The sequence below is a fragment of the Engystomops pustulosus genome, chromosome 10 (assembly GCF_040894005.1).
Source record: "Engystomops pustulosus chromosome 10, aEngPut4.maternal, whole genome shotgun sequence".
Lineage (NCBI taxonomy): Eukaryota > Metazoa > Chordata > Amphibia > Anura > Leptodactylidae > Engystomops > Engystomops pustulosus.
In genome coordinates, this window is record NC_092420.1 from 1,896,179 (window position 1) to 1,909,386 (window position 13,208).

Below are 13,208 nucleotides of genomic sequence, written 5' to 3' on the forward strand. Positions count from 1 at the left end.
ATGATGATGATGAGGGTGGTGGTGGTGATGATGAGGGTGGTGGTGATGATGATGATGATGATGGTGATGATGAGGGTGGTGGTGGTGATGATGAGGGTGGTGGTGGTGATGATGATGGTGATGATGAGGGTGGTGGTGGTGATGATGATGATGAGGGTGGTGATGATGATGATGATGAGGGTGGTGATGATGATGATGATGATGATGAGGGTGGTGGTGGTGATGATGAGGGTGGTGGTGGTGAGGGTGGTGGTGGTGATGATGAGGGTGGTGGTGATGATGAGGGTGGTGGTGATGATGAGGGTGGTGGTGATGATGAGGGTGGTGGTGATGATGAGGGTGGTGGTGGTGATGATGAGGGTGGTGGTGGTGATGATGAGGGTGGTGGTGGTGATGATGATGATGATGATGGTGATGATGAGGGTGGTGGTGGTGATGATGATGATGGTGATGATGAGGGTGGTGGTGGTGATGATGATGATGATGGTGATGATAAGGGTGGTGGTAGTGATGAGGGTGGTGGTGGTGATGATGGTGATGATGAGGGTGGTGGTGGTGATGATGATGATGAGGGTGGTGGTGGTGATGATGATGATGAGGGTGGTGATGGTGATGATGATGATGAGGGTGGTGATGATGATGATGATGATGAGGGTGGTGATGATGATGATGATGAGGGTGGTGGTGATGATGATGATGATGATGATGAGGGTGGTGATGATGATGATGATGATGATGATGAGGGTGGTGGTGATGATGATGATGAGGGTGGTGATGATGGTCAGGACATTTTCATGGTCGGTGCCGCTGATCTCTCCCCAGGTGACAGCTTCCTCCTACATAACCTGATCCTGGACACGGGGATCACTCGGGATCTCGCTGATCGGGTCTGGAGGGATAAGGACCTTCTCACGTAAGATCTCCCAGTGCCTCCCTACAGCGCAGACATGAGAGGACCCCGGGAGGTCTCTTCTTCATGGCTGATGGGTCTCCTGGAAAGTGACTTGTATAAAACATGGGATGTGTGAGATAAGACATCCCACCAGAGACCTCCGGGGGTCACAATAGAGACAGCTGACATCCCACCAGAGACCTCCGGGGGTCACAATAGAGACAGCTGACATCCCACCAGAGAAGGCTGACTGTCACAATAGAGACAGCTGACATCCCAACAGAGACCTCCAGGGGTCACGATAGAGACGGCTGACATCCCACCAGAGACCTCCGGGGGTCACGATAGAGACGGCTGACATCCCACCAGAGACCTCCGGGGGTCACGGTAGAGACAGCTGACATCCCACCAGAGACCTCTGGGGGTCACGATAGAGACGGCTGACATCCCACCAGAGACCTCCGGGGGTCACGATAGAGACGGCTGACATCCCACCAGAGACCTCCGGGGGTCACTATAGAGACGGCCGACATCCCACCAGAGACCTCCGGGGGTCACGATAGAGACGGCTGACATCCCACCAGAGACCTCCGGGTGTCACGATAGAGACGGCTGACATCCCACCAGAGACCTCCGGGGGTCACAATAGAGACGGCTGACATCCCACCAGAGACGGCTGACTGTCACAATAGAGACAGCTGACATCCCACCAGAGAAGGCTGACTGTCACAATAGAGACAGCTGACATCCCACCAGAGAAGGCTGACTGTCACAATAGAGACAGCTGACATCCCACCATAGACCTCCAGGGGTCACGATAGAGACAGCTGACATCCCACCAGAGACCTCCGGGGGTCACGATAGAGACAGCTGACATCCCACCAGAGACCTCCGGGGGTCACGATAGAGACAGCTGACATCCCACCAGAGACCTCCGGGGGTCACAATAGAGACGGCTGACATCCCACCAGAGAAGGCTGACTGTCACAATAGAGACAGCTGACATCCCACCATAGACCTCCAGGGGTCACGATAGAGACAGCTGACATCCCACCAGAGACCTCCGGGGGTCACGATAGAGACAGCTGACATCCCACCAGAGACCTCCGGGGGTCACGATAGAGACAGCTGACATCCCACCAGAGACCTCCGGGGGTCACGATAGAGACGGCTGACATCCCACCAGAGACCTCCGGGGGTCACGATAGAGACGGCTGACATCCCACCAGAGACCTCCGGGGGTCACGATAGAGACGGCTGACATCCCACCAGAGACCTCCGGGGGTCACGATAGAGACGGCTGACATCCCACCAGAGACCTCCGGGGGTCACGATAGAGACAGCTGACATCCCACCAGAGACCTCCGGGGGTCACAATAGAGACAGCTGACATCCCACCAGAGAAGGCTGACTGTCACAATAGAGACAGCTGACATCCCACCAGAGACCTCCAGGGGTCACGATAGAGACGGCTGACATCCCACCAGAGACCTCCGGGGGTCACGATAGAGACGGCTGACATCCCACCAGAGACCTCCGGGGGTCACAATAGAGACGGCTGACATCCCACCAGAGACCTCCGGGGGTCACGATAGAGACGGCTGACATCCCACCAGAGACTTCCGGGGGTCACGATAGAGACGGCTGACATCCCACCAGAGACCTCCGGGGTCACGATAGAGACGGCTGACATCCCACCAGAGACCTCCGGGGTCTGGCGTAGCTCCTGGTGGTCCATCTTCCGTTCTTGTCTCCCTCCTGGCAGGTACGGGCTCCTCGCTGTCTTTGCTTCTACAGACGGAGGCATCACCCGCGTCTTCCCCAACAAGTGAGTGACTGCAGCTACAACGTCCCGATGGGTTCAGATCCTTCTGGACGTCTCCATTCTTCTGTCTCTTGTGACCTCTCTGTGACCACAGGGCGGCAGATGACTGGATGGAGGACATGGAGCCTCATAACTCCACCTTCTACAGGAGAAGTCTGGACAACAAGGGCTACATCTTCCGAGCACCTTATAGAGAACGTAAGTCATGGCCATCACTGGAGGAAGGAGGAGGCGAGGCAGAGAGGGGGCGAGGTCACGGGCGAGGCAGAGAGGGGGCGAGGTCACGGGCGAGGCAGAGAGGGGGCGAGGTCACGGGCGAGGCAGAGAGGGGGCCGAGGTCACGGGCGAGGCAGAGAGGGGGCCGAGGTCACGGGCGAGGCAGAGAGGGGGCCGAGGTCACGGGCGAGGCAGAGAGGGGGCCGAGGTCACGGGCGAGGCAGAGAGGGGGCCGAGGTCACGGGCGAGGCAGAGAGGGGGCCGAGGTCACGGGCGAGGCAGAGAGGAGGCGAGGTCACGGGCGAGGCAGAGAGGGGGCCGAGGTCACGGGCGAGGCAGAGAGGGGGCCGAGGTCACGGGCGAGGCAGAGAGGGGGCCGAGGTCACGGGCGAGGCAGAGAGGGGGCCGAGGTCACGGGCGAGGCAGAGAGGGGGCCGAGGTCACGGGCGAGGCAGAGAGGGGGCCGAGGTCACGGGCGAGGCAGAGAGGGGGCCGAGGTCACGGGCGAGGCAGAGAGGGGGCCGAGGTCACGGGCGAGGCAGAGAGGGGGCCGAGGTCACGGGCGAGGCAGAGAGGGGGCCGAGGCCCGCCAGTGATGGGTGTAGGGACATAGTAGGTGATGATGAGGAACGTGGGAAGAGAAGGTGGAGGGTTGGAGGACCAGGGTGAAGGACGAGGTCAGGGACAGCTGGTGGGTTGTGTGAGGACCCCCGAACATAATCCCCTCTTGTGTTGTCAGCCGGTTACCGGCCCTCGGATCTGGAGAATAACACGGTGGGGATCCTGGTGAGCACGGCGGTGGACCTGGAGATAGATGGCAGGAGGCTGAAGCCTGCAGGTGACCTGAGTCTGGGGCCTGTGGGGTGGGGGCCGTGACGCTCCACCAGGTCCTTCTCCTCATTTTTCCTCGTTTTCTTTCCTCCAGTTGTCGGAGTGAAGTTGGATCTTGAGGCTTGGGTGGAAAAGTTCAAGGTCCTGGCCAGTAACCATTCAGAGACCAACCCCCAGGGACCGCGGAAGGTGAGTGTCCTCCATCACCCCCCCCCCCATGTACTGTCTATTGTAGTCCTAACACATCTTCTCCTCCTCTCTCCAGCAATGTAGTCCTTCCAGCAGCTGCGAGATGGACTGCGACATCAACAGTGAGGTAAGTGACCCATGACCTACCCACCCAGAGGCCTGTCCCTGCATCTATGGAACACATTGTAGACCCTGTCCTGTCTCCTCTCCTAAGGACTTACTCTGCGTTCTCATTGATGATGGTGGATTCCTTGTCATGTCCAACCAGCAGGATCACTGGTCCCAGGTAACAAGAGCGCAGCTCTGGAGTATAATACAGGATAAGTAATGTCATGTATGTACACAGTGACTGCACCAGCAGCAGAATAGTGAGTGCAGCTCTGGGGTATAATACAGGATGTAACTCAGGATCAGTACAGGATAAGTAATGTCATGTATGTACACAGTGACTGCACCAGCAGCAGAATAGTGAGTGCAGCTCTGGGGTATAATACAGGATGTAACTCAGGATCAGTACAGGATAAGTAATGTCATGTATGTACACAGTGACTGCACCAGCAGCAGAATAGTGAGTGCAGCTCTGGAGTATAATACAGGATGTAACTCAGGATCAGTACAGGATAAGTAATGTCATGTATGTACACAGTGACTGCACCAGCAGCAGAATAGTGAGTGCAGCTCTGGAGTATAATACAGGATGTAACTCAGGATCAGTACAGGATAAGTAATGTCATGTATGTACACAGTGACTGCACCAGCAGCAGAATAGTGAGTGCAGCTCTGGAGTATAATACAGGATGTAACTCAGGATCAGTACAGGATAAGTAATGTCATGTATGTACACAGTGACTGCACCAGCAGCAGAATAGTGAGTGCAGCTCTGGAGTATAATACAGGATGTAACTCAGGATCAGTACAGGATAAGTAATGTCATGTATGTACACAGTGACTGCACCAGCAGCAGAATAGTGAGTGCAGCTCTGGGTATAATACAGGATGTAACTCAGGATCAGTACAGGATAAGTAATGTCATGTATGTACACAGTGACTGCACCAGCAGCAGAATAGTGAGTGCAGCTCTGGAGTATAATACAGGATGTAACTCAGGATCAGTACAGGATAAGTAATGTCATGTATGTACACAGTGACTGCACCAGCAGCAGAATAGTGAGTGCAGCTCTGGAGTATAATACAGGATGTAACTCAGGATCAGTACAGGATAAGTAATGTCATGTATGTACACAGTGACTGCACCAGCAGCAGAATAGTGAGTGCAGCTCTGGGGTATAATACAGGATGTAACTCAGGATCAGTACAGGATAAGTAATGTCATGTATGTACACAGTGACTGCACCAGCAGCAGAATAGTGAGTGCAGCTCTGGAGTATAATACAGGATGTAACTCAGGATCAGTACAGGATAAGTAATGTCATGTATGTACACAGGGACTGCACCAGCAGCAGAATAGTGAGTGCAGCTCTGGGGTATAATACAGGATGTAACTCAGGATCAGTACAGGATAAGTAATGTCATGTATGTACACAGTGACTGCACCAGCAGCAGAATAGTGAGTGCAGCTCTGGAATATAATACAGGATGTAACTCAGGATCAGTACAGGATAAGTAATGTCATGTATGTACACAGTGACTGCACCAGCAGCAGAATAGTGAGTGCAGCTCTGGGGTATAATACAGGATGTAACTCAGGATCAGTACAGGATAAGTAATGTCATGTATGTACACAGTGACTGCACCAGCAGCAGAATAGTGAGTGCAGCTCTGGGGTATAATACAGGATGTAACTCAGGATCAGTACAGGATAAGTAATGTCATGTATGTACACAGTGACTGCACCAGCAGCAGAATAGTGAGTGCAGCTCTGGAGTATAATACAGGATGTAACTCAGGATCAGTACAGGATAAGTAATGTCATGTATGTACACAGTGACTGCACCAGCAGCAGAATAGTGAGTGCAGCTCTGGGGTATAATACAGGATGTAACTCAGGATCAGTACAGGATAAGTAATGTCATGTATGTACACAGTGACTGCACCAGCAGCAGAATAGTGAGTGCAGCTCTGGAGTATAATACAGGATGTAACTCAGGATCAGTACAGGATAAGTAATGTCATGTATGTACACAGTGACTGCACCAGCAGCAGAATAGTGAGTGCAGCTCTGGAGTATAATACAGGATGTAACTCAGGATCAGTACAGGATAAGTAATGTCATGTATGTACACAGGGACTGCACCAGCAGCAGAATAGTGAGTGCAGCTCTGGGGTATAATACAGGATGTAACTCAGGATCAGTACAGGATAAGTAATGTCATGTATGTACACAGTGACTGCACCAGCAGCAGAATAGTGAGTGCAGCTCTGGAATATAATACAGGATGTAACTCAGGATCAGTACAGGATAAGTAATGTCATGTATGTACACAGTGACTGCACCAGCAGCAGAATAGTGAGTGCAGCTCTGGAGTATAATACAGGATGTAACTCAGGATCAGTACAGGATAAGTAATGTCATGTATGTACACAGTGACTGCACCAGCAGCAGAATAGTGAGTGCAGCTCTGGAGTATAATACAGGATGTAACTCAGGATCAGTACAGGATAAGTAATGTCATGTATGTACACAGGGACTGCACCAGCAGCAGAATAGTGAGTGCAGCTCTGGGGTATAATACAGGATGTAACTCAGGATCAGTACAGGATAAGTAATGTCATGTATGTACACAGTGACTGCACCAGCAGCAGAATAGTGAGTGCAGCTCTGGGGTATAATACAGGATGTAACTCAGGATCAGTACAGGATAAGTAATGTCATGTATGTACACAGTGACTGCACCAGCAGCAGAATAGTGAGTGCAGCTCTGGGGTATAATACAGGATGTAACTCAGGATCAGTACAGGATAAGTAATGTCATGTATGTACACAGTGACTGCACTAGCAGCAGAATAGTGAGTGCAGCTCTGGAGTATAATACAGGATGTAACTCAGGATCAGTACAGGATAAGTAATGTCATGTATGTACACAGTGACTGCACCAGCAGCAGAATAGTGAGTGCAGCTCTGGGGTATAATACAGGATGTAACTCAGGATCAGTACAGGATAAGTAATGTCATGTATGTACACAGTGACTGCACCAGCAGCAGAATAGTGAGTGCAGCTCTTGAGTATAATACAGGATGTAACTCAGGATCAGTACAGGATAAGTAATGTCATGTATGTACACAGTGACTGCACCAGCAGCAGAATAGTGAGTGCAGCTCTGGAGTATAATACAGGATGTAACTCAGGATCAGTACAGGATAAGTAATGTCATGTATGTACACAGGGACTGCACCAGCAGCAGAATAGTGAGTGCAGCTCTGGGGTATAATACAGGATGTAACTCAGGATCAGTACAGGATAAGTAATGTCATGTATGTACACAGTGACTGCACCAGCAGCAGAATAGTGAGTGCAGCTCTGGAATATAATACAGGATGTAACTCAGGATCAGTACAGGATAAGTAATGTCATGTATGTACACAGTGACTGCACCAGCAGCAGAATAGTGAGTGCAGCTCTGGGGTATAATACAGGATGTAACTCAGGATCAGTACAGGATAAGTAATGTCATGTATGTACACAGTGACTGCACCAGCAGCAGAATAGTGAGTGCAGCTCTGGGGTATAATACAGGATGTAACTCAGGATCAGTACAGGATAAGTAATGTCATGTATGTACACAGTGACTGCACCAGCAGCAGAATAGTGAGTGCAGCTCTGGGGTATAATACAGGATGTAACTCAGGATCAGTACAGGATAAGTAATGTCATGTATGTACACAGTGACTGCACTAGCAGCAGAATAGTGAGTGCAGCTCTGGAGTATAATACAGGATGTAACTCAGGATCAGTACAGGATAAGTAATGTCATGTATGTACACAGTGACTGCACCAGCAGCAGAATAGTGAGTGCAGCTCTGGGGTATAATACAGGATGTAACTCAGGATCAGTACAGGATAAGTAATGTCATGTATGTACACAGTGACTGCACTAGCAGCAGAATAGTGAGTGCAGCTCTGGAGTATAATACAGGATGTAACTCAGGATCAGTACAGGATAAGTAATGTCATGTATGTACACAGTGACTGCACCAGCAGCAGAATAGTGAGTGCAGCTCTGGGGTATAATACAGGATGTAACTCAGGATCAGTACAGGATAAGTAATGTCATGTATGTACACAGTGACTGCACCAGCAGCAGAATAGTGAGTGCAGCTCTGGGGTATAATACAGGATGTAACTCAGGATCAGTACAGGATAAGTAATGTCATGTATGTACACAGTGACTGCACCAGCAGCAGAATAGTGAGTGCAGCTCTGGAGTATAATACAGGATGTAACTCAGGATCAGTACAGGATAAGTAATGTCATGTATGTACACAGTGACTGCACCAGCAGCAGAATAGTGAGTGCAGCTCTGGGGTATAATACAGGATGTAACTCAGGATCAGTACAGGATAAGTAATGTCATGTATGTACACAGTGACTGCACTAGCAGCAGAATAGTGAGTGCAGCTCTGGAGTATAATACAGGATGTAACTCAGGATCAGTACAGGATAAGTAATGTCATGTATGTACACAGTGACTGCACCAGCAGCAGAATAGTGAGTGCAGCTCTGGGGTATAATACAGGATGTAACTCAGGATCAGTACAGGATAAGTAATGTCATGTATGTACACAGTGACTGCACCAGCAGCAGAATAGTGAGTGCAGCTCTGGAGTATAATACAGGATGTAACTCAGGATCAGTACAGGATAAGTAATGTCATGTATGTACACAGGGACTGCACCAGCAGCAGAATAGTGAGTGCAGCTCTGGGGTATAATACAGGATGTAACTCAGGATCAGTACAGGATAAGTAATGTCATGTATGTACACAGTGACTGCACCAGCAGCAGAATAGTGAGTGCAGCTCTGGAATATAATACAGGATGTAACTCAGGATCAGTACAGGATAAGTAATGTCATGTATGTACACAGTGACTGCACCAGCAGCAGAATAGTGAGTGCAGCTCTGGGGTATAATACAGGATGTAACTCAGGATCAGTACAGGATAAGTAATGTCATGTATGTACACAGTGACTGCACCAGCAGCAGAATAGTGAGTGCAGCTCTGGAGTATAATACAGGATGTAACTCAGGATCAGTACAGGATAAGTAATGTCATGTATGTACACAGTGACTGCACCAGCAGCAGAATAGTGAGTGCAGCTCTGGAGTATAATACAGGATGTAACTCAGGATCAGTACAGGATAAGTAATGTCATGTATGTACACAGTGACTGCACCAGCAGCAGAATAGTGAGTGCAGCTCTGGGGTATAATACAGGATGTAACTCAGGATCAGTACAGGATAAGTAATGTCATGTATGTACACAGTGACTGCACCAGCAGCAGAATAGTGAGTGCAGCTCTGGGGTATAATACAGGATGTAACTCAGGATCAGTACAGGATAAGTAATGTCATGTATGTACACAGTGACTGCACCAGCAGCAGAATAGTGAGTGCAGCTCTGGGGTATAATACAGGATGTAACTCAGGATCAGTACAGGATAAGTAATGTCATGTATGTACACAGTGACTGCACCAGCAGCAGAATAGTGAGTGCAGCTCTGGGGTATAATACAGGATGTAACTCAGGATCAGTACAGGATAAGTAATGTCATGTATGTACACAGTGACTGCACCAGCAGCAGAATAGTGAGTGCAGCTCTGGGGTATAATACAGGATGTAACTCAGGATCAGTACAGGATAAGTAATGTCATGTATGTACACAGTGACTGCACCAGCAGCAGAATAGTGAGTGCAGCTGTGGAGTATAATACAGGATGTAACTCAGGATCAGTACAGGATAAGTAATGTCATGTATGTACACAGTGACTGCACCAGCAGCAGAATAGTGAGTGCAGCTCTGGAGTTGATGTTGATGTTTTCCCATTGCACCATTTATCTCATTCGGACAGGTAAACACTGGCTGCGCTGCTCCTGATTGGTTCTGGAGATTATATGTAAATTAGCTCCTCATTACGGGGTTAATTGCGCTTTCTCTGAGCGTTTGTGTAATTACGCAGTGAAATCTCTGGGAATTTAGAAATCGGGTTTTATGATAAGCAGAAGGAGATGTCAGTGAATGGAGCTGTGAGGTTCTGCTCTCTGTTATCAGCCTCATCCCATTAACTCTTTGTGCCCCTCAGGTGGGGAAGTTCTTCAGTGAGGTGGACCCCAACCTGATGTCCGCCCTGTACAACAGCTCGTTCTTCACCAGGAAGGAGTCTTATGACTACCAGTCCCTGTGCGCCCCCAAAACTGAGAGCAACAAGGGGGCTGCCCCCAGGGGGATCTTTGTGGTAAGTGCACCTTAAAGGGGATGGCAGTAGGGGGTGAGTACTGGGTGGTGCTGACGGGTTCCCTTCACTTTCAGGCGCTGGTATATTCTATACTCTAGTCACATCCAGAGCTGTCTGTGGGATTCTACCTGCTTTGGATCAGTAAGCGGCACTGCAGCTCCGGATGTGACTGGAGTATAATAGAAAGCCTTAGGGGGCGCCGGGGGACGGTCCGATTGATCCGGGGTGAGCGCGGGATATAACTTTCACATTGTGTCGCACGCCCCATGTTCAATATGCACCACAATCTAGATGGCGCCACATGCAGGATATCGGACGCACGATCTTCGTGAGTCGCCGCGCGCCGTATTATACACGGACAATGCACTTTCTGTGACCTCCGGTGACCTGTAAGTAAATGTCCCCCATTGTCTCCTCATCTCCAGCCGACCATCGCTGACCTGCTGAACCTGGCCTGGCTGTCATCCGCTGCCGCCTGGTGAGTGACTCCGCCCCAAGACTCCGCCTACTCTGTCCCCGCCCACATTGGAACTCTAATCTCCATATTACTGGCCCCTCCCCCTACAGGTCATTATTGCAGCATCTGTTCGTCAGCCTAATGTACAGCAGCTGGATGCACGCAGGTAAGAGCTGGGGCTGGGGTATGGCTGCTGCTGCTATATGTGAGCGGGTCTGGGGAGGTATTGCTCCTGCTGCTATATGTGTGCGGGTCTGGGGAGGTATCGCTCCTGCTGCTATATGTGAGCGGGTCTGGGGAGGTATCGCTGCTCCTGCTGCTATATGTGAGCGGGTCTGGGGAGGTATCGCTGCTTCTTCTGCTATATGTGAGCGGGTCTGGGGAGGTATCGCTCCTGCTGCTATATGTGTGCGGGTCTGGGGAGGTATCGCTTCTGCTGCTATATGTGAGTGGGTCTGGGGAGGTATCGCTGCTGCTGCTATATGTGAGCAGGTCTGGGGAGGTATCGCTGCTCCTGCTGCTATATGTGAGCGGGTCTGGGGAGGTATCGCTGCTCCTGCTATATGTGAGCAGGTCTGGGGAGGTATCGCTGCTCCTGCTATATGTGAGCGGGTCTGGGGAGGTATTGCTGCTCTTGCTATATGTCAGTGGGCCTGGGGAGGTATCACTGCTGCTGCTATATGTGAGCGGGTCTGGGGAGGTATCGCTCCTGCTGCTATATGTGAGCGGGTCTGGGGAGGTATCGCTCCTGCTGCTATATGTGAGCGGGTCTGGGGAGGTATCGCTGCTGCTGCTATATGTGAGCGGGTCTGGGGAGGTATCGCTCCTGCTGCTATATGTGAGCGGGTCTGGGGAGGTATCGCTCCTGCTGCTATATGTGAGCGGGTCTGGAGGTATCGCTGCTCCTGCTGCTATATGTGAGCGGGTCTGGGGAGGTATCGCTGCTGCTGCTATATGTGAGCGGGTCTGGGGAGGTATCGCTGCTCCTGCTATATGTGAGCGGGTCTGGGGAGGTATCGCTGCTCCTGCTGCTATATGTGAGCGGGTCCGGGGAGGTATAGCTGCTGCTGCTGCTATATGTGAGTGGGTCTGGGGAGGTATTGCTGCTGCTGCTGCTATATGTGAGCGGGTCTGGGGAGGTATCGCTGCTGCTGCTATATGTGAGTGGGCCTGGGGAGGTATCGCTCCTGCTGCTATATGTGAGCGGGTCTGGGGAGGTATCGCTCCTGCTGCTATATGTGAGCGGGTCCGGGGAGGTATCGCTGCTGCTGCTGCTATATGTGAGTGGGTCTGGGGAGGTATCGCTCCTGCTGCTATATGTGAGCTCCTCTCATAGCTCCGCCCCCTGTTCCGTTTTTCCGCAGAGGACATTATGGCGGAGAACTTGGAGCCGCGAGAAGCCTCCTGCATCATGAAACAGACGCAGTATCACTTCAGCAGCGTCAACGCCACCTACACGGCCGTCATCGACTGCGGCCCCTGCTCCCGGTCAGTCAGGATGGGGGGAGCGGGGGGGGGCGGGGGAAGGAGGGGGGCCCGGGGGAAGGAGGGGGGCCCAGGGGAAGGAGGGGGGCCGGCCCGGGGGAAGGAGGGGGGCCCGGGGGAAGGAGGGGTGCGGGGGGGGGGGGGGTTGGTCCTGGGGTTTTTGGGGGTGTATAGGTAGGTGATGAGTTTGGGGTACATTAACCCCTTGTGCTGCCTCCTCCCCCGCAGATACTTCCACGCCCAGAGACTCGCTAACACTAACCTCCTCTTCGTTGTGGCCGAGACGATGATCTGCAGCCAATGCGACTCCATGAAGCTGGACCAGGCCGAGACACGATGTATCCTTCAGGGGCTGTCACACAGCTGAGGGGTTGTTACAGTGTGACCCGCAGCCCATGACTCCGGGCTCCAGAAGCAGAAAGGCTTAGAAAGTTCTAGAACTTCTCCTGTGACTGATGTGCACTGGGCGGGGGAGGGGTGACCCAGCTTTCCCTGGAGCAGATCTATCTTGTTTTATCATTTTATATGGCGCTTAACTCCTGGTCACAGCTGAGGGTCCGGAGCAGTGTGAGCTGGTGCAGATGCCCCGGTATCGGAAAGGACCCCATGTTTGCTTTGACTACAACCCTATGGTACGGATTACACTGTATCACAGATGTAGCAGAGGTGGTGGCGGCCTGGTCATAGCCTGCAGTCCCATGTGATATGCCACACTCAGCTCTGCTACACCTGTCCCTCTGTTATACACTCAGCTCTGCTACACCTGTCCCTCTGTTATACACTCAGCTCTGCTACACCTGTCCCTCTGTTATACACTCAGCTCTGCTACACCTGTCCCTCTGTCACACACTCGGCTCTGCTACACCTGTCCCTCTGTTATACACTCAGCTCTGCTACA

The 13,208-nt window shown here is 51.5% G+C and overlaps 1 protein-coding gene across 4 annotated transcripts in view; it reads left to right on the top strand.

Annotated features, from left to right (window-relative positions):
• CACNA2D2 (calcium voltage-gated channel auxiliary subunit alpha2delta 2) overlaps nucleotides 1–13,208 on the top strand; it is a 217,657-nt gene that overhangs the window by 201,293 nt on the left and 3,156 nt on the right. For all 4 annotated transcript variants that reach the window (XM_072128014.1, XM_072128015.1, XM_072128016.1 and 1 more), the window contains 13 exons: nucleotides 823–913; nucleotides 2,658–2,720; nucleotides 2,812–2,915; nucleotides 3,673–3,771; nucleotides 3,859–3,953; nucleotides 4,030–4,080; nucleotides 4,168–4,239; nucleotides 10,216–10,368; nucleotides 10,794–10,846; nucleotides 10,936–10,991; nucleotides 12,190–12,313; nucleotides 12,539–12,648; nucleotides 12,860–12,942. In XM_072128014.1, the coding sequence (XP_071984115.1) occupies nucleotides 823–913; nucleotides 2,658–2,720; nucleotides 2,812–2,915; nucleotides 3,673–3,771; nucleotides 3,859–3,953; nucleotides 4,030–4,080; nucleotides 4,168–4,239; nucleotides 10,216–10,368; nucleotides 10,794–10,846; nucleotides 10,936–10,991; nucleotides 12,190–12,313; nucleotides 12,539–12,648; nucleotides 12,860–12,942 (1,154 nt within the window). The remainder of the gene's footprint in view (nucleotides 1–822; nucleotides 914–2,657; nucleotides 2,721–2,811; nucleotides 2,916–3,672; nucleotides 3,772–3,858; nucleotides 3,954–4,029; nucleotides 4,081–4,167; nucleotides 4,240–10,215; nucleotides 10,369–10,793; nucleotides 10,847–10,935; nucleotides 10,992–12,189; nucleotides 12,314–12,538; nucleotides 12,649–12,859; nucleotides 12,943–13,208) is intronic.